A 27,428-nucleotide genomic window follows, 5' to 3' on the forward strand; every position below is an offset into this window, starting at 1 on the left:
GGAGACATTCCACCGGAGAGCTCTGCAGCGTGCGGGCCACTTGAAAGCCGTAAAGACAGGGATTTTCAGCTGCAAAAAGCTAAGACTTTTCCCAGCGGAGCCCCCGCGAGGTATTCGCGTCGGTGCTCGAACGGTATACTGCTGGAGTGTTGCCGCGATCGGGGCCCTTTGGTAGGGAAATAGTTTTCTTAATTTTAGTATTTTTATTTCAGATTACATCATCCACTGTATTTATCTTTTCATATGTTTTGGCTGCATTCAACCTGCTGAGTGCTGTTCAGAGGTTTGCACATACCCCTGTACTTTTGTACAACTTTCAGGTTTGACTCTTTAGTGGAGTCCTGTGGGCTGCAGAGACCTGCTTGGCAGGGTTCACCCTGAGGATGGGAGGAGTGTTGGGAGGGTGACACCTGGTGCACCTGGTCAGAAGCAGGGCGGTACGCAGGAGAAGGCGTCGCCGTCAGCACTGTGCAGGGAGGCAGCGGGCAAGGGAGGCAGCAGCCATGATTCATTCATTCTGAGCCAGACCTCTGTGCCCGCCACCTTGACCGGCCCGAATCAGGATTGCGGTTGGCTGCTTGGGGACAAAGGATATCCCCTGTCCACTTGGCTGCTCACTCCACTGCGGAACCCCAGGACAGCACCAGAGCATGTATACAACGATGCTCATTGTGCCACCAGGTGCATTATCGAGCTGTGCATAGGCACCCTTAAGCAGAGATTCCGGTGCCTGGACCGCTCTGGTGGCACCTTGCAGTACTCTCCTCAATGGGTCTCCATCATCGTCGTGGTCTGCTGCATGCTGCACAACCTGGCCATCATGAGGGGACAGCCGCTGGAGGTCGAGCCAGCAGTAGCACCTGAGGAGGAGGAGGTGCAGGAGGAGGAGAAGGAGGAGGTGCAGGAGGAGGAGGAGGAGGAGGAGGAGGATCCCCGTTGCCTCAGAGTTAGGAGGTGTCGCCCCATCGCCACCCTGGAAGGGCCGAGTGCAGACTGGCCACCACCCTCCTCACATATATGGAGGTACCTGACACCTCCCCTGCAATCTCCCTCCATGCATTATATACTGGCAGTCTGTCAGGTCTCCCTGCGTCAGGAGACAGTGTTCCTCTTCTGTCCTCCACACTGTCCATCAGTGTCTACAGCTCCATACCAGTGAACCTGTTGGCTCTCCTTGCACCTCTTACACCAGCCATCCTTCCAACATCCTTCCCCCCTCAGGGCCTTGCTGCAGACCCTGGCCAGGGAGCAGTTGGCTCATTAGAAACCCTTACCTGCATGCTGAATTTCTCAGTGATGATAACGCTCTAAATTAAGACAGCCACACTGCTGAAAAATCCACTTTGGAAGGATTCATTGGCACTGGAACCCATTGTTCACATTTGGAGCTGAATATGGGGTGGCCCAGCCACGAAAAAATTCAGAAACAGGTGGTGGGGGGATGGGGAGGGAGCACCAGCTTTCCAGCGGAACGGAATTTCGGGCCCCATGCGTGTAAATGCACAAAGTGTGCTTAATGGAGTGGTGAGCTGCATGTGTAAGTTGCCGCGAGGGAATATGATGTTGTGGCGATAACCAAGTCCTGGCTCAAAATAGGGGATGATTGAATGCTTACTATTCCTGTGTACAAGCTGTTCAGGAAAGATAGGGAAGGTAAAAAAAAGTGGAGGGGTAGCAGTTTTGATTGAGGAAAATATTGCAGTGCTAGAAAAAGAGAAGGTCCTTGAGAGGGAAAAAAGGGGTGCATGACAGGTAACTTGATAATACAAGGGAGAATCAAGCTAAATATAAAAAATGCGGAGGAGAAGGCAAAAGGAAATGAGAGGCAAAGAGACCATACGAGAATAACTTGGGGGGGAGGGAATCCAAAATCTTCTATAAAGAAAGACTTGCATTTATATGGCGCCTTTCACGACCACCAGACCCCCCAAAGCGCATTACAGCCAATGAAATACTTTTGAAGTGTAGTCACTGCTGTAATGTGGGAAATGCGGCAGCCAATTTGCGCACAGCAAGCTCCCACAAACAGCAATGCGATAATGACCAGATAATCTGTTTTGGTTATGTTGATTGAGGGCGAAATATTGGCCAGGACACGGGGGATAACTCCCCTGCTCTTTGAAATAGTGCCATGGGATCTTTTATGTCCACCTGAGAGGGCAGGCGGAGCCTCAGTTTAACATCTCATCCGAAAGACGGCACCTTCGGCAGTGCAGCACTCTCTCAGCACTGCACTGTGTCAGTGTCGGCCTAGATTTTTGTGCTCAAGTCGCTGGAGTGGGACTTGAACCCACTACCTTCTGACCTAGACTTGAGTGTGCTACCCACTGAGCCATGGCTGGCACAAGGAAGATAGTGATAGACTTCAAGAAGACAGAGACAGTCTGGTGGAATGAGCAGACACGGGGCAAATGAAATTCAACACAGGAAAGTGTGAAGTAAGAAGCATGCGGAGAGACAAAACAATCAAAACTGTACAGTAGAATAGAGACCTGGGGGGTGTTTGTGCACAAATCTTTGAAGTCCCGCCCCTGCCGCGGAATTGCCTGAAATGAAGCGGAGCGCAATCTCCCGCGCTCCACCTTCTTTGGGGCGGGGAGTCGAGTGCTGTGCGAATGCTCTGTGTGACGCCGAAGCGCTTCAATGCCTCTCCCCTTCACTTAAAGAGCTGTGCACTCTGCACGGCCTCCGGCCTCCACCGGGCCACCAGGGCAGTGTGTGACAGGGCCAGCAGCCTGCCACCCAAGCCGGAGTGCCGGGCTGCATGATGGTGGCCCGACCACACGAGGGCCACCATCGTTGATCTGACTGTCCAAAAAACGATGGCAGCTCGGGGCACTAGCGCCCTCCCCTTTTCAGGATCTCCCCGACAGCAGATGTCAGCCAGCCTCGCGGGGGCGGTAATGGTCGACACGGGGCAGTGTGGGGTCACCACGCACGGTGATGACATCATTGCCGGTTACGCGGCGGCCAGGGGCGCTACCCACGGGGCGGATCGCTGCCACGTCAGCACCTCCGCAAACTGCCGGGCAATTTCCCACGGGCAAAAACTGTCCTGCCCCCCCCCCCCCCCCCCCACTCTCGGAGGCGCTAAAGGGGCTATAAACTGGGGCAATTTTGCCCCTGTGGGATCCTGGGCTTTATATATAGAGTACAAAGCCAGGAAGTTATGTTAAACATATATAACACACTAGTTTGGCCTTAGCTGGCATATTGTGTCCAACTCTGGGCACCACACTGTAGGAAGGACGAGAAGGCTTTGAAGAGGTTACAGAAGAGATTTACTGAAATGGTTCTAGGCATGGGGGATTACTGTTATGTAGATAGACTGGAGATTTTGTTCTCCTTGGAGTAGAGCAGATGTATCAAACTTGGAGCAGAGAAGGCTAAGAGGAGATTTGATAGAGGTGTTTAAAATCATGAAGGGTTTAGGTAGATTAAGTAAAGAGAAACAGTTTCCAATGGTTGAATGGTTGACTATGAGAGGGCACTGATTTTAGAAACATAGAAAATAAGTGCAGGAGTAGGCCACTCGGCCCTTCGAGCCTGCACCACCATTCAGTAAGATCATGGCTAATCATTCACCTCAGTACCCCAATCCTGCTTTCCCTCCATACCCCTTGATCCCTTTAACTGTAAGGGACATATCTCACTCCCTCTTGAATATATCTAACAAACTGTTTTAGATGATTGGCAAAAGAAGCAGAGGTGACATGAGGAAAAACCTTCTTTGCAAGTAATGGTTAGAATTTGGAATGCACTGCCTGATAGGGCGGTGGATCCAGATTCAATAGTAGCCTTCAAAAGGGAACTGGATAAGTACTTGAAGGAGAAAAATTGCCGGGATATGGGGAAAGAGCGGGGGAGTGGGACTGACTGGATCGCTCTTCAATAGAGCTGGTGCAGACTCGATGGACCGAATGGTCTCTTTCTGTGCGATACTATTCTGATTCTATGTTGTTTGTTGGAGAGCCACCTCTGTGCTGCCATGATTTATAATGTTCTTTCACAGTGACTGAATGTGTGGCAGTACATTCCACACATGACACGAGAAGAACAATTTCTGCCAAATGGAATGAATGTGTAGAAATTTAATGTGATTGAGTTTGGCTGGTCAAACATTTCGTTACTTATTACACAGCACCTTTTTCCAAAGAGAAGAACCACCTTTCTTACCGATTGGTTTAAAATTTGTTTTATTATGCATTCCATTTCTAGTGAGACCTATCATTTTGGCTGGTTAATGTAACATTTACAGTAAATAGTAGTAACAGATATTAAATACACACAGTACATTCACAAAGCACTAGTTTTGTAACTTTCCTGCCTCAGTATGTTTGCAGATGTCATTGGACATTCCTTGGGGAAGCCTTGTCTTAACTTCTTAAAGATGGTATTAGCAACTCATGAGAGATTGAATAGATTGGGCCTATACTCTCTGGAGTTTAGATGAATGAAGGGCCGAATGGCCTCCTGCTGCACCTATTTTCTATGAGAGTTGACCTCATTGAAACATGTAAGATTCTGAGGGGGATTGACAGGGTAGATGCTGAGAGGCTGTTCCCCCTGGCTGGAGAGTCTGAACTCGGGGGCATAGACTCAGGATAAAGGGGTCGACCATTTACGACCGAGCTGAGAAGGAATTTCTTCACTCAGAAGGTTGTGAATCTTTGGGATTATTTGCCCCAGAGGGCTGTGAATGCTGAGTTGATGAGTATATTCAAGATAGATTTTTGGGCTCGAGGGGCATTGAGGAATATAGAAATCAGGTGGGAAAGTGGAGTTAAGTTTGAAGATCAGCCATGATCTTATTGAATGGTAGGGCAGGCTAGTGGGACCTACTCCTGCTCCTAATTCTTATGATATTGTGTTTGAAGGAAAACAGTGCTATCATTGCTGTCTAAGTTGTGGTAAGTCAACAAATGCAGAGATCTGATTACCTCGGGGATTCCATGTGATCCCATCATGGCCCTGTTGCTAGAGTCCAGGGACCTTGATTTCAAAGCCGATGACATAAGGATGTGTCAGTAATAATGGATATTTTAAATAGTTAATCATAGCTAGGGGATTTGAGTACAGGAGCAGGGAGGTCTTACTGCAATTGTGCAGGGCCTTGGTGAGGCCTCACCTGGAATATTGTGTTCAGTTTTGCTCTCCTAATCTGAGGAAGGACGTTCTTGCTATTGAGGGAGTGCAGCGAAGGTTCACCAGACTGATTCCAGGGATGGCTGGATTGACATATGAGGAGTGACTGGATCAACTGGGCCTTTTATACACTGGAGTTTAGAAGAATGAGAGGGGATCTCATAGAAACGTATAAGATTCTGATGGGACGGGACAGGTTAGATGCGGGAAGAATGTTCCCGATGTTGGGGAAATCCAGAACCAGGGGACACATTCTTAGGATAAGGGGTAGGCCATTTAGGACTGAGATGAGGAGAAACTTCTTCACTCAGAGAGTTGTTAACCTGTGGAATTCCCTGCTGCAGAGAGTTGTTGATGCCAGTTCCTTGGATGTATTCAAGAGGGAGTTAGATATGGCCCTTACAGCTAAAGGGATCAAGGGGTATGGAGAGAAAGTGGGAAAGGGGTACTGAGGTGAAGGATCAGCCATGATCTTATTGAATGGTGGTGCAGGCTCGAAGGGCCGAATGGCCTACTGCTGCACCTATTTTCTATGTTTCTATATATAATAGTCACATTGAAAATGTCAGTCCGTTAGTCACATTTTAATTGTACTCTATACATTTAGTACTTAATACATGAGTAAAGCCGCAGAATCTCTAATCTACTTGTGGACTGGATTCTAATATCAATTTTAAGCTAATATTATGCTTCAAATAAACACTCCGAAGATCTGATGCTGGAAAACCTCTCTTTGTGTTGCAAAACTGACCGTTAGGTAAGGTGTCATGTAGTCTCTCAGCAGTGGCATAGGTCACATTGATCTACTTGATTCTACCACTGGCTTTAGTGGCAAAGGTGCAGTATATTTCAATGCTCGCACTCTTGTACAAATAGTCCATGACATGGCCATTGACGTGATGTGATATTTATAGGGTCTTGTGCAACTATAGCTCAGCCTCCCAGTTTCATCGGGCTTAGTGGCAAAGGTGCAGTATATTTCAATGCTCGCACTCTTGTACAAATAGTCCATGACATGGCCATTGACGTGATGTGATATTTATAGGGTCTTGTGCAACTATAGCTCAGCCTCCCAGTTTCATCGGGCGTGTTCTGTGACTATTCTGCCTGTTTGAATGCAGTAAGTAACCATGGATTATATCCTGTATTCACAAATATCCAGGAACTATCCTACCACTTGGTGTCAGTTGTGGCTCAGTGCGTGGCACTCTCGCCTTTGTGTCAGAAGGTTGTGGGTGCACTGATGCTTCAGTGCAGTACTGGGGGAGTGCTGCACTGTTGGAGGTGCCATCTTTAAGATCAGATGTTAAACTGAGACCCCTTCAGCCTTCACGGGCGGACGTAATAGATCCTATGGCACTGCTTGAAGAAGAGCAGGGAAGCTTTCCCCAGCGTATTGGCCAATATTAATCACTCAAGCAACACCTACACCAGATTATCTGGTCATTAGCACATTGCTGTTTGTGGGAGCTTGTTGTGTGCAAATTGGCTGCTGCGTTTCCTACATTTCAACAGTGACTACCCTACAGACGTTAATGTTGATGCGTCTGTCCTCCCAGGGGATTTGTAGGATCTTGCGGAGACAAAGTTGGTGATAAAGTGCAACATCCCCACCGACACCTGGGAGTCCCTGGCCAAAGACCGCCCGAAGTGGAGGAAGTGCATCCGGGAGGGCGCCGAGCACCTCGAGTCTCATTGCCGAGAGCATGCAGAAATCAAACACAGACAGCGGAAAGAGCGTGCGGCAAACCAGACTCCCCACCAACCCTTTCCCTCAACGACTGTCTGCCCCACCTGTGACAGGGACTGTGGCTCTCATATTGGACTGTTCAGCCACCTAAGGACTCATTTTAAGAGTGGAAGCAAGTCTTCCTTGATTCTGAGGGACTGCCTATGATGATGATGACTCTGCAGAAAAAAAACGTAATTGGCTGTGAAGTGCTTTGGCATGTCCTGGGGTTGTGAAATGTTCTATATAAATGCCAGTCTTTCAGTTCTAGGTGCTTATGCAGGCTTCGAACCCGGGGTAGATTGATCTATGGGAGTGATTAGTGGTGGTGGTCTTTCGTACGGTCGTAGCAAAGCAAATCAAACGTCAATATCCAAGTTGGATGTCCAGGCCAAAGCTTCCGATGCAACAGCACGGATATCTTGTAGGCTGCCTGCGAATTCCCTCTGATTTCTGTCTGTAGCTGCAGTCACTCCTTTATGTAGCAAAATACGCAAAGCTTTTTTGTTACTGGTCACTGGGTCAGTTACAGTCTTTAGTTCCTCTGCCTCTACTCCACAAGATGGCAACACTTCTGAAGTAGCAAGGTTTGGAAGTGCATCTCATTCCCAATTACGGTATCTCAGCGCTTGTACTTATCCATCCTACAAAATTGAATCCCATAATTTATTACACGAAACTCAGAAATAGAGTAAACAATGAGGAGGATAGTGAAAGGCTTCAGGAGGGTACAGGTAGATTGGTGAAATGGACAGACACTTGGTGATACACTGAGTACTGTGAGCAGTGAGTAAGTGTGACCTTAGCTCCTTTAATAAGACTCCCGAGTGCAGGTACCGCGTGGGTGGCGTGCTTACATACAGTGCTCCCAAGGGATGCTGGGATCCCTTGGGACTCCAACAGGTAGGCCCCCTGGTGGTAGTGTGATGCAGGTTGCCAAGGGATAAATACATAACACTTGGCAGATGAAATTGAACACAGAGAAGTGTGAAGTGATCCATTTTGGTATGAAGAATTAAAGAAAGACAATATGAACAGAATGGTACAATTTTGAAGAGGGTGCAGGAACAGAGAGACCTGGGGGTGTATATATACAAATCTTTGAAGGGGGCAGGACAGGTTAAGAAGGCTGTTTTTAAAAAAAAAAGCACATGGAATCTTTGGCTGCATTAATAGAGGCATGCAGTGCAAAGACAAGAAAGCTACGCTAAACCTCCATCAAACACTGGGTAGACCTGAGCTGGAGTATTGTGTATAATTCTGGGCACCGCACTTTAGGAAGGATGTCAAGGCCCTTGGAGAGGGTGCAGAGGAAATTTCCTAGAATGGTTCCAGGAATGAGGGACTTCAGTTATGTGGATAGACTGGAGAAGCTGGGGTTGTTCTCCTTAGAGCAGAGAAGGTTAAGAAGAGATATTGTTAGAGGTGTTCAGAGTCATGAATGGTTCTGAAAGAGTAAATAAGGAGAGACGGTTTCCAGTGGCAGTAGGATTAGTAACCAGAGGACACAGAAATAAGGTGATTGGCAAAATGACCAGAGGTGACATGAAGAAATATTTTTGTACACAGCGAGTTGTTATGATCTGGAATGCATTCCCTGAAAGGTTATAATCCCTAATTATAATCGCTCAATCATTGGTGGCTGTGTCTTCTGTTGCCTGGGCCCTAACCTCTGGAATTCCCTGCCTAAGCATCTCTGCCTCTCTACCTCTCTTTCCTCCTTTAAGATGCTCCTTAAAATTTACCTCTTTGACCAAGCTTTTGATCAACTGCCCTAATTTCTTCTTTTATAATTTGTCTTTATTTATCATCCTTCTCCATTTCTCTCTCTCCCAAATAAAATGGCTCTCATTGCCCCAGTTCAGGCTCCTTTCGAGGGCATGTTGTTGAGAAGGATACACAAGCCTCCCTTCCAGTATCATTGCAACCTCCAGTATCAGGCAAGTGTCTCACCTCCTGACTCCCCAAAGCCTTTCCACCATCTACAAATCATAAGTCAGGAGTGTGATGGAATTATCACCACTTGCCTGGACGAGTGCAGCTCCAACAACACTCAAGAAGCTCGACACCATCCAGGACAAAACAGCCCGCTTGATCAGCACCCCATCCGCCACCTTAAACATTCACTCCCTCCATCACCGGCGCACCATGGCTGCAGTGTGTACCATCTACACGATGCACTGCAGCAACTCGCCAAGGCTTCTTAGGCAGCACTTCCAAAACCTGCGACCTCTACCACCTAGAAGGACAAGGGCAGCAGGCGCATGGGAACACCATCATCTGCAAGTTCCCCTCCAAGTCACACACCATCCTGACTTGGAAATATATCCTTCATCGTCGCTGGGTCAAAATCCTGGAACTTCCTCCCTAACCGCACTGTGGGAGCACCTTCACCACACGGACTACAGTGGTTCAAGAAGGCAGTTCACCACCACCTTCTCAAGGGCGATTAGGGATGGGCAATAAATGCTGGCCTTGACAGCGACGCCCACATCCCAGGAACAAATTTTAGAAAACAGTAGCTTGAGCTTGCTTTGGAGCATGACAACTTCCTCTTTCCAATGAACCACTGAACCCTGCAGCAGCAATTTTGCCCCCAAATTTGGAATTTAATGGGGTATATTTGTTTTAAATTCAAACTTTCGATGAGTTCAAAAAAGTACTTTATTTTTCTCGGTTTCTATTTTCAGAATGAGTGTGCAAAGCCTTTTCTCTTTTAAGCCTACCCAATTCCCCTTCCCGTTTAGGCCAGTGTAAAGCACCAACTCATACTGTTGTCAACTTCCTATTGCTCTGGAGTAAAGCTCATCTCAGTGTAGAGTAAGTTCACTCTACAGGACCATTGGCCTGATGTAATTGTAAGTATATGGAACTGCTATACATGTTTCTAATGTATAGGTGACCTAATAGAGGACTTTACAATTATGAAAGGTTTGGATAGAGTGGATACAGAGAGAATGTTTCCACTTGTGGGGAAGAGCATAACTAGAGGCCATCAATATAAGATAGTCACCTAGAAATCCAATAGGGAATTCAGGAGAAACTTCTTTACCCAGAGAGTGGTGAGAGTGTGGAACTCGCTGCCACAGGGAGTGGTTGAGGCGAATAATATCGATGCATTTAAAGGGAGGCTGGACAAACATATGAGGGAGAAGGGAATAGAGGGTTATGCTGATAGAGTTAGATGAGGAAGGACAGGAGGAGGCTCGAGTGGAGCATAAACACTGGCATGGACTGGTTGGGCCGAATGGCCTGTTTCTGTGCCATATATCCCATGTAATCCTATGTTTCATAACGATGCAGAAATAAGAAAAGGCATCAAGCCCATCCATGCTGCTCCAGCATCTAGCATTTCTTGATCAAGCATCCTTGGGATGTTTATACTACATTACAGGTGCTATATAAATACAAGTTCTTGTTGTATTGGGACTCCATTCTCTTTCCCTGACCCAAACCCCATAGAACTCCACATGGACTCTAAGTAGATGAGTTAAAGCATGAATTGTATAGCTAATTTTCCAATATTCATTTGTTAGAACTCCCTTTTTTCTGGAAAGATTTGTAACTATGTTGTCCCTTATTGATACTGAAGTCCTTGGAGGGTTAATCTCGCACCACATGTCCCATGCCTTGTTAAGAAAGGAGGAGGGTGAATGTTTGCAATTGGTCGGTGTAGTGTTGAGCTGCACTTTGGCAGGGAAAGTAAAAGAAAAAATTATTATTTAAATGGGGAGAGATTACAAAGTGCTGCAGTACAGAGGGACCTGGGGGTCCTTATACCTGAAACACAAAGTTAGCATGCAGGTAGCAAGTATTCAGGAAGGCAAATGGAATGTTGGCCTTTATTGCAAGGGGGATGGAGTATAAAAGTAGGGAAGTCCTGCTACAACCGTACAGGGTATTGGAGAGGCCACATCTGGAGTACTGCGTACAGTTTTGGTCTCCGTATTTAAGGAGGGATATACTTACATTGGAGGCAGTTCAGAGGAGGTTCACTAGGTTGATTCCTGAGATGAGGGGGTTGGCATATGAAGATAGGTTGAGCAGGTTGGGCCTGTACTCATTGGAGTTCAGAAGACTAAGAGGTGGTCTTATTGAAAAGTATAAGATTCTGAGGGGGCTTGACAGGGTAGATGCAGAGAGGATGTTTCCCCTCGTGGGGAATCTAGAACAAGGGGGCATAGTTTCAGAATAAGCGGTTGCCCATTTAAAAAGGAAATGAGAAGGAATTTCTTCTCTGAGGGACTTGAATCTTTGGAATTATCTGCCGCAGAGAGCTGTGGAGGCTGGGTCATTGAATGAATTTAAGGTGGAAATAGACAAATTTTTGAACAATAAGTGGACAAGGGGTTATGGGAAGCGGGCAGGGAGGTGGAGCTGAGTCCATGATCAGATCAGCCGTGATATTGAATGGCGGAGCAGGCTCGAGGGGCCAAATGGCATACTCCTGCTCCTATTTCTTATGTTCTTATGTAACCTAGAGTGGCGTGTCCATGCTTGATGAGCACACATCTTTCTGCTTTTTTGTCAGTCCCTGTGTGCACGTGTGCAGCTTTGCAAACAACATGTTCTTGAATGACTGACATAGAAAAAAATAAATTAACGGATCAAGGCATGCGTTTAACGCTGACAAGCTCAACGTGCTCTCTTTCATGTAGTAAAGGGCAACCTGAGTGGAGCACTGGAAGGCATCGCGCGTCTGACTGAGTGTGTATGGGATTCTGGCAAAGTGAAAGGGAACGAAGCAGATAAAGAACACAGCCAGCACGAGAAAGACATTGGTGTTGATTTTTTTGGCTTGCCTGGAGCTGCCTCTGGTTTTCCGATAGGATTTATAAAGCTCCCTAGTTATCAGGAAATAGCACACAACTATTAACACCAAGTTGCTCCAGAATATGATCTGGCAGGTGAAGTTGACTATTTCGTGCCATTTTAAGCCCAGGTCGGTCTTGAGAGAGGAACATTTGCGCTCGTTTTCTGGCATGACCTCCCCCTTGTACAGTATCATATTGGGCAGCACTAAGAGAAACATACACAGCCACACGGTTGCTGAGAGAATCTTTGCAGTTCTGGGTTTGCACATTGCAGAACGGCCAAATGGTTTTGCTGTTTTCTGGTAGCGGTCAATACTTATCAGCCCTAGAAATATGATGCTGATGTACATAGTCAAGTAGAATATGACCGAGCTGACTTGACACACAAAGACTTGGAGTCCCGGGGTTCTGAAGCTGGACTCGATGGCGATCTTAAACGGGAAAATCAGTGTCATCAGCAGGTCGGCCATGACTGTGTTCTTCAGGTACACGATGAAGTTTGACTTGCTTGGTATTTGAAAGAAGACCCAAATGGCCAGGCTGTTCATCACGAGGCCGGCAATGAAGAGGACGGAGTAAAGCACGGAGAAAATCACTTGGCTAACTTCACGGTCTGGCGCACACTTGTCTTCCGCTGTGGTGTTTGAATAATTGGAAAAGCTTTCCGTTTCATTCAAAGCCATTTCTAAATGAGCAAGATTTAAAAAAAAACAAGCAGTGAGAGGGATTTAAGCTGCACTGATTTATATTTAACATGCCCTGTCTGAATAATGACAGCTCATTATTTGGAGAGAATTTTTCAATTCATTGGATCAATCAGGCAAAAACCAATCGCAGGAAGATTTGTAAGTGGCGGAGAGAAAGACCATGCCAACGATATTGGTGGCCTTACCGCCCACTGCCGCCGAGTATTGCTGCCATTTTCCTTTCTCTCCCAGTTTCCACTTGGGCTGGGGCAGGCGGGAGGGGAGCACCGCCAGGAACCGCCCGCTGACGTCCTCTGGCGGCCAAGCCGCGTAAGTGGCCTCCCGACCGCCGAGATGCCAGATTGGTGCGGGCGGGAGTCAGCGGGCGTCGGCACCAGCAGGTGGAAGGACCGCTGCATGGAGGCAGGTCTAACCCCGACGGTAGGTATGAAGACATGAAAGAAAAGGTTAGTGAACATCTTTTAAGTTTTACAGCGACTTAGCTGGATGGGTTCCCCTGAAGGTGTTCCGGTGTTTATTTTGGTAATGTTTTTTACTTTTCAGAGTTCCCCGCCCTCCCTGGGCCCGACTCCATCCTCGGCGGCACTTGGGCGGCAAGTTCCTTTGCCGCCGGGATTGAGAGCTCCCGCCTGCTGCCGCCCAGATTGACGGTGTAAGCCATTATTTTGCCGCCGGGCATTACCGCCACCTCTTTTAGAGGAATCTTTCAGGCAAAGTACCGCCTGGTCTCTCGGCGCCCACCAGCGGTCCTTTGGGCGGCAAATGGGCGGGTCTTGCAGCTCATGAAAAGCGGGGCCAAGGGCTGGATTGCACTTGGGTAATTGGAGTTGTACCATTATATGACGCTTGGGTGCCACATCTACCCAACCAGATGATCATGTACAGTAACATCTAGCTGTGGGGATGTACAGAGAAATAGAACTATATTGTTCACCTCATTAGTATGAGCATATATTTGTCAAGGAGAAGCCCAGTTCCCTCAGACTGTAAAGTATAAAACAAGTTTGGTCAAAGTTAGTTTATCTATTTCAAAAAGAGGATAACCTGCATTGAAATATGCCTGCTTTCTGTATATTTTGGCTGTCTGTAACTTGAACAAACATTGCCGATTTAATGGTCTTAACTTCTACCCTTTCAGTAGCCTCGACAAGGTTGACCAATGTGTCCTGTTAATTACTTAAGGAAAATGTGTGTAATGTACTCCATGGCTACACAAATCTAACTGTTGGAATATTTTATGCTTATCAGCGTGCTTAACGTCTCCTTTTGTTCTAAGTTTCAAAATTGGTAGTTAGACACGAAAGAACAAACATTTTGTGTAACTCTTGGCATAACCGCCCAAGTCAGTTGTGACAGCAAATAGCTTACAACCATTTTGACTAAATTACATCAAAATATGATTTGACCGATGAAATCGACCATTTTTATACAAAGAACTTGCATTCATATAGCACCTCTCACATTCCCAGGATGTCCCAAGGTACTTTACAGCCAATGACATACCTTTGAAGCGTAGTCATCGTTTCAAAGTAGGGAAACACAGCAGCCAATTTACACACAGCAAGCTCCCACAAACAGCAGCATGATAACGACCAGATAATCTGTTTTAATTGATGTTGGTTGAGGAATAGATATTGGCTAGAACACTGGGAGAACTCACTTGCTCTTCTTCAAATAGCGGCATGGGATCTTTTATATCCACCTAAGAGGACAGATGGGGCCTTGCTTTAACGTCTCATCTGAAAGACAGCACCTCCAACAGTGTAGCACTCCCTTAGTACTGCACTGAAGTGTCAGCCTAGACTATGTGCTCAAGTCTCTGGCATGGAATTTGAACTTACAGCTGTTGAGGCTGAACCCCCTCCATGAATATCTTCACCTCTCCCTTACTTCCTTTAAGACGCTCCTTAAAACCTACCTCTTTGATCTGTCCTAATATCTCAGTGGCTCGGTGTCAAATTTTGTCTGATAACGCTACTGTGAAGCACCTTAATTTTATTACATTAAAGGGGCAATATCAATGCAACAACTTCTTCTTCTGACCCAGAGGCAAAACTGAGGTAACTGACAGGCATTTTAATCCCAGATATGTCTTGAGCAAAAAGTCCATGTGTGGCCTTCCTGTCTGAAAGCCTACTTTCATTGTCACTCTCCAGTTTTACAGTATACAATAGCATCCTGAAATGCATGTCAGAACTTTCAACTTCGGCAGGGCTGCAATACAGTCGACCCTCGGGTGGGCTGACCCGTTATACATCCCGCCTGATTTTCCTTTCTATTGAAGACGATGGGTGGCTGATCTGATATCGCCCTTGTTACACTTTTTGAAAGTCGATATTCTCAGTAACCAACGCAAAAAAAACCACGAAAGTACTTGCATTGATTACCTTACTCGGAATGTCTCAAACTCAAATCAGCATCGTCCAAACTATATTCCCTGTCGCAGCATCCAGTGAAATAAAAACCAACATCAGTGCACAATCCTACGTGCCAGGGGGGCACACAGGAGTAAACCTTTTACTTTCCTGGCTGCTTCATGCTCCCATTCGGACCTCCTGCAGCTCTAGTGAGTTCTTCAGGCAATCTCCTTCCACTGACTGTGAAGAGCGGCTCAAACGACATGAGGCAAAACCTTTTTACACGAGTGGTTACAATTTGGATCGCATTGCCTGATAGAGTGGTGCAAACAGATTCAATAGTGGCCTTCAAAAGGGATTTGGATTTATATTTGAAGGAGAAATATTTTGGGAAAGAGCAGGAGTGTGGGACTAACTGGATTGCTCTTCGAAAGAGCCGGCGCAGACTCGATGGGCCGAATGGCATCCTTCTGTGCGGTACTATTTTATGACACAAGTTGGGGTGGTCTTGGACCTGGCCTGGAGACGGCGAAGGTTAAACAGCTTCTCACTGGTTCTGTAGTTTAGTTCCACTCCAGCGGGGAGCTTATTGACTGCGAGGTGGAGCATGACAGTGAGGAAGTTTGAGAAGAGAGTTGGGGCGATGACACAGCCTGCTTGACCCCGGTCCGGATGTGGATTGGGTCTGTAATGGATCCGTTGGTAGGGATCACGACCTGCATGTCTTCGTGGAGCAGGCGGAAGATGGTGATGAACTTTTGGGGGCATCCGAAACAGAGGAGGACGCTCCATAGACCCTCGTGGTTGACAGTGTCAAAGACCTTTGTAAGGTTGAAGAAGGCCATGTATAAGGGCTGGTGCTGTTCTCTGCATTTTTCTTGCAGCTGTCGTGCTGCAAAAATCATGTCCGTTGTGCCCCGTAGGGGACGAAATCCACATTGTGACTCCGGGAGAAGCTCCTCAGCCACAGGGAGAAGATGGTTGAGGAGGTCTCTAGCGATGACTTTCCCAGTGGCTGATAACAGGAAGATCCCTCTGTAGTTGCCGCAGTCGGACTTGTTCCCTTTTTTAAAGATGGTCACGATCATTGCATCTCTGAGATCGACCAGCATGCTCTCCTCCCTCCAGATGAGAGAGATGACGTCATGCATTCGCGCCAGCAGTGCCTCTCCGTCATACTTCAGTGCCTCAGTGGGGATTCTATCCTCTCTCGTAGCCTTGTTCTTAAGCTGAACATAAGCGTTCTTAAGCGTCTGCACACATACAGAAGCTGAACCCCAAATCATAGTCAACATATTCACTGAGGCGAACGAAAGAATGGGCCTTACACTAAACATCCGTAAGACAAAGGCCTTCCACCAACCTGACCCTGCCGCACAGCACTGCCCCCCAGTCATCAAGATCCACGGCGCAGCCCTGGACAACGTGGACCACTTCCTATACCTCAGGAGCCTCTTATCAACAAGAGCAGACATTGACGTCAAGATTCAACATCGCCTCCAGTGCACCAGTGCAGCCTTCGGTCGCCTGAGGAAAAGAGTGTTCAAAGACCAGGCCCTCAAATCTGCCACCAAGCTCATGGTCTACAGGGCTGTAATAATACCCGCCCTCCTGTATGGCTCAGAGACATGGACCCATGTACAGCAGACATCTCAAGTTGCTGGAGAAATACCACCAACGATGTCTCCGCAAGATCCTGCAAAACCACTGGGAGGACAGATGCACCAAAGTTAGCGTCCTCGACCAGGCCAACATCCCCAGCATTGAAGCACTGACCACACTTGATCAGCTCCGCTGGGCTGGCCACATTGTCCGCATGCCAGACACGAGACTCCCAAAGCAAGCGCTCTACTCGGAGCTCCTTCACGGCAAACAAACCAAAGGTGGGCAAAGGAAACGTTACAAGGACACCCTCAAAGCCTCCCTGATAAAGTGCAACATCCCCACCGACACCTGGGAGTCCCTGGCCAAAGACCGCCCTAAGTGGAGGAAGTGCATCCAGGAGGGCGTTGAGTACCTCGAGTCTCATCGTCGAGAGCATGCAGAAACCAAGTGCAGGCAGCGGAAAGAGTGTGCGGCAAACCAGTCCCACCCACCCTTTCCCTCAACAACTATCTGTCCCACCTGTGACAGAGTCTGTGGTTCTCATATTGGACTGTTCAGCCACCTAAGGACTCATTTTTAGAGTGGAAGCAAGTCTTCCTTGATTCCGAGGGACTGCCCATGATGACTATTCTGTGATTCTGAGTGTCATCCTAAAGCTGACATTACCATTTCTAAATATTCATTTGATTTTACGAAGAAGAATTGCTTAAAGGTTTATACACACTTAAATATATTCAAAAATGTCACTTTACCTGTTTAATTTCTTGTGCTTTGCGTGGATATTTTTCAGTCATGTGTGGCTACGTTAGGAGCCTCTGGTTTCCAAAAGATTCTTCATATACGTTTTGTGTAACGGGGAAAAGGAGAAGTTAGTCTACTGTCAGCAAGAACATAAAGATTTATAATTAATGTAGCATCTACACTCAATGGGGATATAATAATTCTGATAAGAAATCACCGACTGTTAAGGATTTGCACAATTTTTAATCCTCTGCAGTGGAGGAGATTTAACTGTTGATTTTTTTTGGTGCTCTTTACAAAGCTGCCTTCAAATATTAATTCAGCAAAAGAGAGTCTGGGTTGAAAGGCAACGGAGCCTTGTTGAGTTCCACTAGTTCGCATGCCATCGTCCTGGAGAAGTATGCACTATCTGTTCCTACACCACTTCACTCAAGAAGGCCTGGAGTGCGAGATGGCTGCTTGGCCTGCTGTGAATTTAGCCACTATCCAGATTGGAGTTCTGTAAGGCAGTGTCACACTGTGCCTCATTTAAGGAGCAAAGATGCAACCTACTCTCCCCTGAATATTTCTGCACCTTCTTTGTTCTCTGCCGTATTATCTTTTGCTCATGTTATCTTATTTCCAAATCTTACAATCCTGCCTTCTGGTGCTTCGCTCCTAATGCTCCTCGTTCGGCATTACCAGTACAAAAGTGATCCAAACTTTAGAACTTCAGTTGTATTGCATTTAAGAAACTGCAGTGGTTTTGAAACTGATTGTAATCATGTTCCCAAAATGTTGCATGCATTTTTTTTCTGATCTAATGCACATTTGATGCATTTTTTATCTTGTGAAACATTTCAAAACACAACCACATTTATGTGTTTTAGTCGCCCCCACCGTACGGAGGAGGTTTTCAACTGGAAATCTGAAATAAAAATCAGAAAATATTGGCAGTGCACGGCACGTCAGACAGCACCTACGAACCGAAAACATTAGCGTGTCTTTCTCTTTCAGGTGTTGATTGATGTGCTTTGCCTCTCCACCATTTCATAGAAAGTACAGTACTGAAGGAGGCCTTTCGGCCCACCCAGTCTGCAATTAATAATTAATGTATCATCTACACTCAATGGGGAGATAATGTAGATAATCATTCTGATAAGAAATCATGACTGTTAAGAAGTTACACAATTTTTAATCCTCTGCAATGGAAGAGCAATCCAGTTAGTCCCACTCTCCCGCTCTTTCCCCATATCCCTGCAAATTTTTATCTTTCAAGTATTTACCCAGTTCCCTTTTGAAGGCTACTATTGAGGCTGCCTTCACCACCCTCTCGGGCTGTGCATTCCAGATCCTAACCACTCGCTATCCTCATGTCACCTCGGGTTCTTTTGCCAATCACCTTAAATCTGTGCCCTCTGGTTATCGACCCTTCAGCCACTGGAAACCGTTTCTCACTTATTCTATCTAAAGCCTTTGTGATTTTGAACACCTCGATCAAATCTTCTCTGAGCAGAACACAAATTCTACATGGCTTGCTCATTTTTGTTTGCAAGTGTATGACTTTACTAATCCGTAGGCATTGCAATCAAACAAAAGGGATGAGAAGACTACAAAGTTACTTATGTTCCACACTAAGGCAGGAGGGAGCTGAATATAATCGGAGCGGATTTCAGCCCTGTGAACCAGCCAGTTGGACATGGCAACTAGTAACTGTTCTGTATTATTTATACAACTTCAGTATTCAGTCAAAATATAAATGAAATGCTGGCACTTTCGAGGTCCCTTTTCCTTCACCATGGCTTGTCATTTCTTGATCCCCTGCTCCTTCAACCTTGCCAAGGGGTTAAGTTGGGCTGCTCACCTCTGGGGTTGCTCGTGGTGAGTTGCAGGATATGGTGGGTATTATGTCTGTAATGCACTTATGAATGACTCCACGAGGCAATGTGTTGTACTCAAACTGTAATGACCTTGGTCCTTTATTCATGAGGCAAAAGCATGTGGGCAGCCTTTTATACTGGGCCCTGCACACCTATGCAGATGACCCTCAGGTCTCCTACCGCAGTGCCCTCTGGTGGACAACCTCTGCCACAAGGGCAGGAAACCCGCGTCTCCACCAGTTGCACCCTCTAGTGGTGCCAGCATCGTATATACACAGTGTAAGCTTTATTGATAGTACATCAGGTAACAAGTCTCCATCTTATGCAACTATACAGTGACTACATAGAGAGTATATCTATAGTCTGCATATATAACAGTGGGAGTTTGTGATATTTGTGGTGAGATCCACTGAAGTGAGTAGCAGTGAAGGAAGTGCAGCAATGAAGTGATTTTTGGTTGGTGTCCAGGAAATTATACCCAATCAGAAAATTGTGACTGATTTGATGTTTGAGAAATGGAGAACTAGCATTTTTTCATAACCTCAGGACATCCCACAGCGCATTATAACCAATGAAGTACTTTTTGAAGTGTAGTCACTGTTTTAATGTAGGAAACACGGCAGCCAGTTTGTGCACAGCAAGCTCCCACAAACAGCAATGTGATGATGACCAGATAATCTGTTTTTAGTGGTGATGGTTGAGGGATAAATATCGTCCGGGACACCGGGGATAACTACCCTGTTCTTCTTCTGCCGAGTTTCCTACATTACAACAATTAAAAAAATTAATTCAGTGGCTGTAAAGTGCTTTGGGACCACCGGTGGTCGTGAAAGGTGCTATATAAATGCAAGTCTTTCTTTTTTGGGCCACAGATTTATGGTGATTAAGTCAAATTGTGTTGTTATATCACAGCGTTGTATTAGAGCTATTTTCCAATTCAATTACGTGATGCTAGAAAGTGTAAATCCACGGCCTTCATGATTTTGTTCGGCTATGTAATAAATTTACAGCTTACATTTAATGTATATTTTCCTTTAAGACAGGAAACATTCTAAGGCAGCTTATGTTTGTGGAGCGGAGGGGGCAGGAGGAAAAGTAAAGAAAAGGGATAAAGGAAAAGATGCTGAGCTATGTATGGTAGTAGAGCTGGACGAGGTGACATAGAAAATAGGTGCAGGAGTAGGCCATTTGGCCCTTCGAGCTTGCACCACCATTCAATATGATCATGGCTGATCATTCACCTCAGTACCCCTTTCCTGCTTTCTCTCCATACCCCTTGATCCCTTTAGCCGTAAGGGCCATATCTAACTCCCTTTTGAATATATCTAGTGAACTGGCCTCAACAACTTTCTCCGGTAGAGAACTCCACAGGTTCACAATTCTCTGAGTGAAGAAGTTTCTCCTCATCTCGGTCCTAAATGGCTTACCCCTTATCCTCAGACTGTGACCCTGGCTCTGGACTTCCCCAACATCGGTGACAGAATAGCTTGGTCTAAAAGATGAATTTTGAGAAGAATTTAAAAGTGGGGAGAGGCAGAGCGGTTCAGGGAAAGAGTTACAGAGAGCATAATTATTCACAACTCGAGGTGCAAACTCAGGTTGGTCTTGGGATGGCACCACTGGTAGGGGAGGAAAATTGTGTGCAAGTTAAATTTGAAGGGATGGGGACAATTGAAAGGAAATGGCACGAGCAGAGGGTCAAAAATGTCAAAAGCTTCTATAGAGTGTTAAAGACATTTCAACCCGTCAGCAATCATCGTCAAGGCAGAAATGGGGAGGGGGTGGGAGGCTTCAGAAGTAGCAAACTAAGATAAAGAGAAAGGGACCCATAAGCTGGTAATTGGGATTAGACTGGATGACCTTTTGTTGGACAGCGCAGATATAATGGTAAGTACTGCAGGGAATCGAATACGTCCAGGGTGATCTCCTGGACTAGTTTCGATCGCCTGGATGGGTCGGAGAGGAATTTTCCCAGATTTTTTCTCCCTAAATTGGCCTGAGTTTTTATCTGGTTTTTGCCTCTCCCAGGAGCTCATTTGGCTCCGGTTGGGGTGGAGTGTAGAATGTTTCAGTATAAGGGCTGTCGCAGTTTTGTGAGGCGGACTGGTTGGGCTGGGTGCTCTTTGCCTTTCCGTCATTGTTCATAAGTTTATATGTAACCTTTAGGGCTGCTGACCGGGGGCCATGCGGCTCTTTGTCGGCCGGCACGGACACGATAGGCTGAAGTGGCCTCCTTCTGCGCTGTAAATTTCTATGTTTCTATAAGTACGAGCATAGGTCTGCCGACAAGTAATGATGCAGCTCGGGAAACCTGGTCTCGTCTTTGGCTCATGAAGTTTGAGGTGGTGCTGCATGAGCCGGTCCCACAAACAGCAGTATGCTACTGACCAGATCATCTGTATTTTAGTGACGTTGATTGGGGGATAAATATTGGCCATATCACCATCCCTTAGCTCCGTACTGTCTGCAAGAAGGCAGCCAAGTTTCAGGCCGCGGCTGACTGTTACTGGCCCAGCACTGTGCATGCTGGACACTGCATGGCTGCTGCTGGTGTCCTTGCAGCGGGTGGTGGCGCAGGGGGAGGGCTTCCCCTCCACGGGAACCCTGAGAAGACGGGCTATTCTCGAGTCTGCAGAAATAGTTGTTGCACTCTTGGCATGCACGGCCAAACAGGCATCGTTGGCTCCTCATCACCAAGTCACACCGTTTTGCAAGCTGCCGCGTTCCCCACAGAGAAACAATGACTACATGTCAACAAAGTTGACTATAAAGTGCTTTGGGAAATCCTGAGGTCATGAAAGGCGGCGTATAAATGCAAGTCTTCCTTTTAAAGCATGACAGGCTGTGATTGGGATGCTCCTGAAGAATTTTCCTGCAAGATGGACAGGCATTCACATCTCATTGTGATGCCACAGGGTGTCATTGGGAAGGTGAGCCTCCACCAGCAACACCTGCTGAAGTGAGGTATGTGACTGCTCTGTGGCTCTGGGAGCACAGGAGGTCACGGTGCACACTTTTGCAGCTAAAATTAGTGATGAACAACATGACCCCATAGTCTTCAGAATTGCAACTAAATCTTCGTGTTTATGGGTCCAATTTTTAAGAGGCTTCACAGAAAGAAGGACGTGCATTTCTATAGCACCTTTCACAACCACCAAAGCACTTTGCAGCCAATGAAGTACTTTTTGAAGTGTAGTCACTGTTGTAATGTAGGAAATGCGGCAGCCAATTTGCGCACAGCAAGCTCCCACAAACAGCAGTATGCTACTGACCAGACCATCGGTATTTTAGTGACGTAGATTGAGAGATAAATATTGGCCAAGACAACGGGAATAACTCCCCTGCTCCTCTTCGAAATAATGCCATGGGATCTTTTGCGTCCACCTGAGAGAGCAAATGGGGCCTCGGTTTTAACATCTCATCCGAAAGACTCTGGCTTTAAAAAAAATATTTTCAGTACAAAACTGCCTTAAAAGTACAAATGTCCCAAACGAGGTAGACATATAGACCATTGGTATAAGGCTATGACTTAAACCTGTTTTTATTGAACTGTGTTGTGTGTTTTTGTGAGTTTTGAGATCGGCAAAAGAGCACAAGGAAGTGACTGCACGCAATGATTTTGGATGTTTATCAATGGGCTCTTGTCACTGTTGTCGTTGTGAAAACCCCCGAGATTACATGAGTAAGCAGAAGAAACAACAAGTGAGAAGGAAATGGGAAGATGTACTACAGCAGTAACTGTGAAAGTTATGTGTACAATGTGTAGAAAATAGAAGATGCTTACAATATCATTTTGAAGACAAATATTTTCTCTCCGAATACTCTGGTTGCACTGAATCATTTACGAATCAAACATAGAAAATTGATCAGATAAAATAAGGGAAGATAGATAATTTACAAGCAAAAGAGATGTCTTGGAACTGGAAACAATAATTTGATTAAGCAACTAAGTGGTTGAAGTCACTTGCGTTATCTACATACAAAACTGACAAGTAGCTACAGATAAAGATTAAAAACAACCTACCAAACGACTGCTTGGCTTTTACTTCTGTAATTCACAAGCTATACCATCCATTTACACATTGTTAGTCCTTCCACTCAACTGAAAATGCATCTACTAATCTCTCTCTGGCTTCTGTGGATAAAGATTTAACTCCATTACCTTCTTTGTATTTCCACTGGATGAGGTCGTTGGAAGTGTCAAACAGTATGACCTTTGTTATGTCCCAAGAGAGCAAGTGTTTGCTTAACGGGAAGTGTTTGAGAAAGAGCTCCTCGTCCATCTGGGGAGATGGTGCCTATTTTAATCTTTGAGACGAAAACCTATTATCTTGCTAGTTGTGTGCTTCATCATAACTTCTGCTTTCCTGCTCTGATTGTGTAACTCAGATCATCATAATTTCCTCATGTTGTGTTCGATCCCTGAGCGTGGACCATTGACCAGTTGAAATTTGTTTATAAATTCTGAAAATATCACCAAGTGAACTGACTTCTATAAACTTGCTAATTAGATCATTCTCTCTTGTCTTCTTCCTGAATTTTGTGTTAATTTTTCTGTTCCCGATGTAATACTGATTAAAACATTGAGCTCTTTAATTCTCTTCCTGTAGAGCTTCTACTGGTACATAAAAAGGAAGAGACTAGCTAAAGTGAATGTTGGTCCCCGAGAGGATGAGACTGGGGAATTAATAACTGAAAATAGGGAAAGGACAGAGACATTGAACAAATATTTTGTATTGGTCTTCACGGCCGAAGACACTAAAAGCATCCCAGTAATTGATAATCAAGGGGCTATTGGGGGGGGGGGAGGATTTAAAACAATCACTATTACCAGAGAAAAAGTACTAGGCAAACAAATGGGACTAAAGGTGGACAAGTCCCCTGGACCTGATAGCCTGCACCCTAGGGTCTCAAAAGTGGCTGCAGAGATAGTGGATGCATTGGATGCAATCTACCAAAATTCCTTGGATTCTGAAGAGGTCCCAGCGGACTGGAAAACCGCAAACGTAACACCCCTTTTTAAGAAAGTAGGGAGACAGAAAGCAGGAAACTATAGAATAGTTAGCCTAACATCTGTCATTGGGAAATTGCTGGAACCCATCACTACGGAAGTAGTAGCAGGACATTTAGAAAATCATAATGCTATCAAGCAGCGTCAGCATGGTTTTATGAAAGGGAAATCTTGTTTGACAAATTTGCTGGAATTCTTTGAGGATGTAACGAGCAGGGTGGATAAAAGGGAACCAGTAGATGTGTATTTGGATTTCCAGAAAGCATTCGATAAGGTGCCACATAAAAGGTTACTGCACAAGATAAGAGTTTGAGGTTGGGGTTACACCTGGAATACTACGTGCAGTTTGGTTTCCATATTTACAAAAGGCGATACTTCAGAGAAGGTGTTCACTAGGTTAATTCCAGAGATGAGGGGGTTGACTTATGAGGAAAGATTGAGTAGGTTGGGCCGCTACTCATTGGAATTCAAAAGAATGAGAGGTGATCTTATCGAAACGTATAAGATTACGAGGGTGTGATATTTCTAGGGAGCTCACAGCACACACAGCCTTAAGATGGCAGAATCTTCCAGAAGTCCCCAGTCAGGTGACCTGATCCCTTTATTATAAACAGCACTGGCTGCAATGCCACAGGAGTCCACAGTGTGGAGCTACATGCATTACAGAGGGGGCTTGACAAGGTGGATGCAGAGCGGGTGTTTCCGCTCATAGGGAAGAATAGAATTAGAGGGCATAATCTTAGAATAAGGGGCCGCCCATTTAAAATTGAGATGAGGAGAAATTTCTTCTCTGAGGGTTGTAAATCTGTGGAATTCACTGCATCAGAGATCTGTGGAAACTGGGACATTGAATAAATTTAAGACAGAAATAGACAGTTTCTTAAATGATAAGGGGTTATGGGGAGCGGGCAGGGAAGTGGACCCGAGTCCATGATCAGATCAGCCATGATCTTATTAAATGGTGGAGCAGGCTCGAGGGGCCTTATTCCTGTTCCTATTTCTTATATTCTTATGTAATATATTAGCGTGGATAGAGGATTGGCTAACAGAGAGTCTTGATAAATGGGTCATTTTCCGGTTGGCAAACAACTAGTGGGACGCCACAGGGAACCGTCCTGATGCCTCTACTATTTACAATATATATTGATGACTTGGATGAAGGGACCGAGTGTAAATTTGCTGATACAAAGATAGGTGTGAGTGCAAGTTGTGAGGAGGACGTAAAGATTCTGCAAAGGGATATAGACAGACGAAGTGAGTGGGCAAACATTTGGCAGATGGAGTTTAATGTGGGAAAATGTGAGGTTACCCACTTTGGTAGGAAAAATAAAAAAGCAAATTATTATGTAAATGGGGAGAGATTACAAAATGTTGCAGCACAGAGGGATGTCCTTGTACATGAAACGCACAAAGTTAGCACGCAGGTACCGCAAGTAATCAGGAAGGCAAATGGAATGATGGCCTTTATTGCAAGGGGGATGGAGTACAAAAGTACGGGGCGTTGGTAAGACCACACCTGGAGTATACTGCACAGTTTTGGTCTTCTTATTTAAGGAAAAATATACTTACATTGGAGGCAGTTCAGAGAAGGTTCACTAGGTTGATTCCTGAGATGAAGGGTTTGGCATATAAAGATAGGTTGAGCAGGTTGGGCCAATACTCATTGGAGTTTAGAAGATTAAGGTCTGATCTTATTGAAACATATAAGATTCTGAGGGGGGGTTGACAGGGTAGATGCAGAGAGGATGTTTCCCCTCATGGGGGAATCTGGAACTAGGGGATGTAGTTTCAAAATAAGGGGTCGTCCATTTAAAACTGAGATGAGGAGGAATATCTTCTCTGAGGGTCACGAATCTGTGGAATTCTCTACCCCATAGAGCTGTGGAGGCTGGGACATTGAATATATTTAAGGCGGAAATAGACAGATTTTTGAATGATAAGGGAGTGAAGGGTTATGGGGAGCGGACGGGGAAGTGGAGTCGAGGCCAAGATCAGATCAGCCATGATCTTATTGAATGCCGGAGCAGGCTCAAGTGGCCAAATGGCCTACTCCTGCTCCTATTTCATATGTTCTTGTCTTCCTGAAGGTCCACAGCTGACTGCAAATCCATAGCAAGTGCCCAAATACTCGACCAGTGGCAAGCCATGTATTGTAAAGCATATTTAGTGTTTGATTTGCTATTCAGGTTTGGGCTGATCACGCCACACAAGTGTCAGGCTATGACTATCTGCAACAAGTGAGAGTCTAATCACTGCCTCTTGACATTCAACGGCATCACCATCGCCGAATCTCCCAACATCAACATCCTGGGAGAGTCACCATTGACCAGAAACTTAACTGAACCAGCCACATAAATACTGTGGCAACAAGAGCAGGTCAGAGGCTGGGAATTCTGCGGCGAGTGTCTCAACTCCTGACTCTCCAAAGCCTTTCCACCATCTACAAACCACAAGTCAGGAGTGTGATGGAATACTCTCCACTTGCCTGGATGGCTGCAGCTCCAACAACGCTCAAGAAGCTCGACGCTATCCAGGACAAAGCAGCCCGCTTGATTGGTAGTCAGAATCAGATGAATTTATAATGGGAACAAAGAAATGGCAGACCAATTGAACAAATACTTTGGTTCTGTCTTCACGAAGGAAGCCACAAATAACGTTCCAGAAATACTAGGGGACCGAGGGTCTAATGAGAAGGAGGAACTGAAGGAAATCCTTATTAGGCGGGAAATTGTGTTAGGGAAATTGATGGGATTGAAGGCCAATAAATCCCCAGGGCCTGCTAGTCTACATTCCAGAGTACTTAAGGAAGTGGCCCTAGAAATAGTGGATGCATTGGTGATCATTTTCCAACAGTCTAGCAACTCTGGATCAGTTCCTATGGACTGGAGGGCAGCTAATGTAACACCACTCTTTAAAAAAGGAAGGAGAGAGAAAACAGGTAATTATAGACCGGTTAGCCTGACATCAATAGTGAGGAAAATGTTAGAATCAATTATTAAAGATGAAATAGCAGCGCATTTGGAAAGCAGTGACAGGATCGGTCCAAGTCAGCATGGATTTATGAAAGGGAAATCATGCTTGACAAATCTTCTAGAATTTTTTGAGGATGTAACTGGTAGAGTGGACAGTGGTTGTGGTGTATTTGGACTTTCAAAAGACTTTTGACAAGGTCTCGCACAAGAGATTGGTGTGCAAATTTAAAGCACACGTGGATAGAGATCTGGTTGGCAGATAGGATGCAGAGAGTCGGGATAAACGGGTCCTTTTCAGAGTGGCAGGCAGTGACTAGTGGGGTGCCGCAGGGCTCAGTGCTGGGACCCTAGCTATTTACAATATACATCAATGATTTAAATGAAGGTATTGAGAGTAATATTGAGAGGTGGACATAAAAGATCCCATGGCACATTCTGAGGAGCAGGGCAGTTATTCCTGGTGTCCTGGCCAATATTTATCCCTCAAC

The 27,428-nt window shown here is 45.7% G+C and overlaps 2 protein-coding genes across 2 annotated transcripts in view; one reads left to right on the forward strand and one right to left on the reverse strand.

Annotated features, from left to right (window-relative positions):
• The window catches only part of LOC139266002 (mediator of RNA polymerase II transcription subunit 12-like protein), a 799,024-nt gene that overhangs the window by 495,024 nt on the left and 276,572 nt on the right, over nt 1–27,428 (forward strand). The gene's annotated exons all lie outside the window — the stretch shown is intronic.
• Nucleotides 11,352–12,371, reverse strand: LOC139265415 (P2Y purinoceptor 12-like). Its single transcript, XM_070882413.1, has one exon. The coding sequence runs from the start codon at nt 12,369–12,371 to the stop codon at nt 11,352–11,354; it is 1,020 nt and encodes a 339-aa protein (XP_070738514.1).

The sequence above is a fragment of the Pristiophorus japonicus genome, chromosome 6 (genome assembly GCF_044704955.1).
Source record: "Pristiophorus japonicus isolate sPriJap1 chromosome 6, sPriJap1.hap1, whole genome shotgun sequence".
NCBI lineage: Eukaryota > Metazoa > Chordata > Chondrichthyes > Pristiophoridae > Pristiophorus > Pristiophorus japonicus.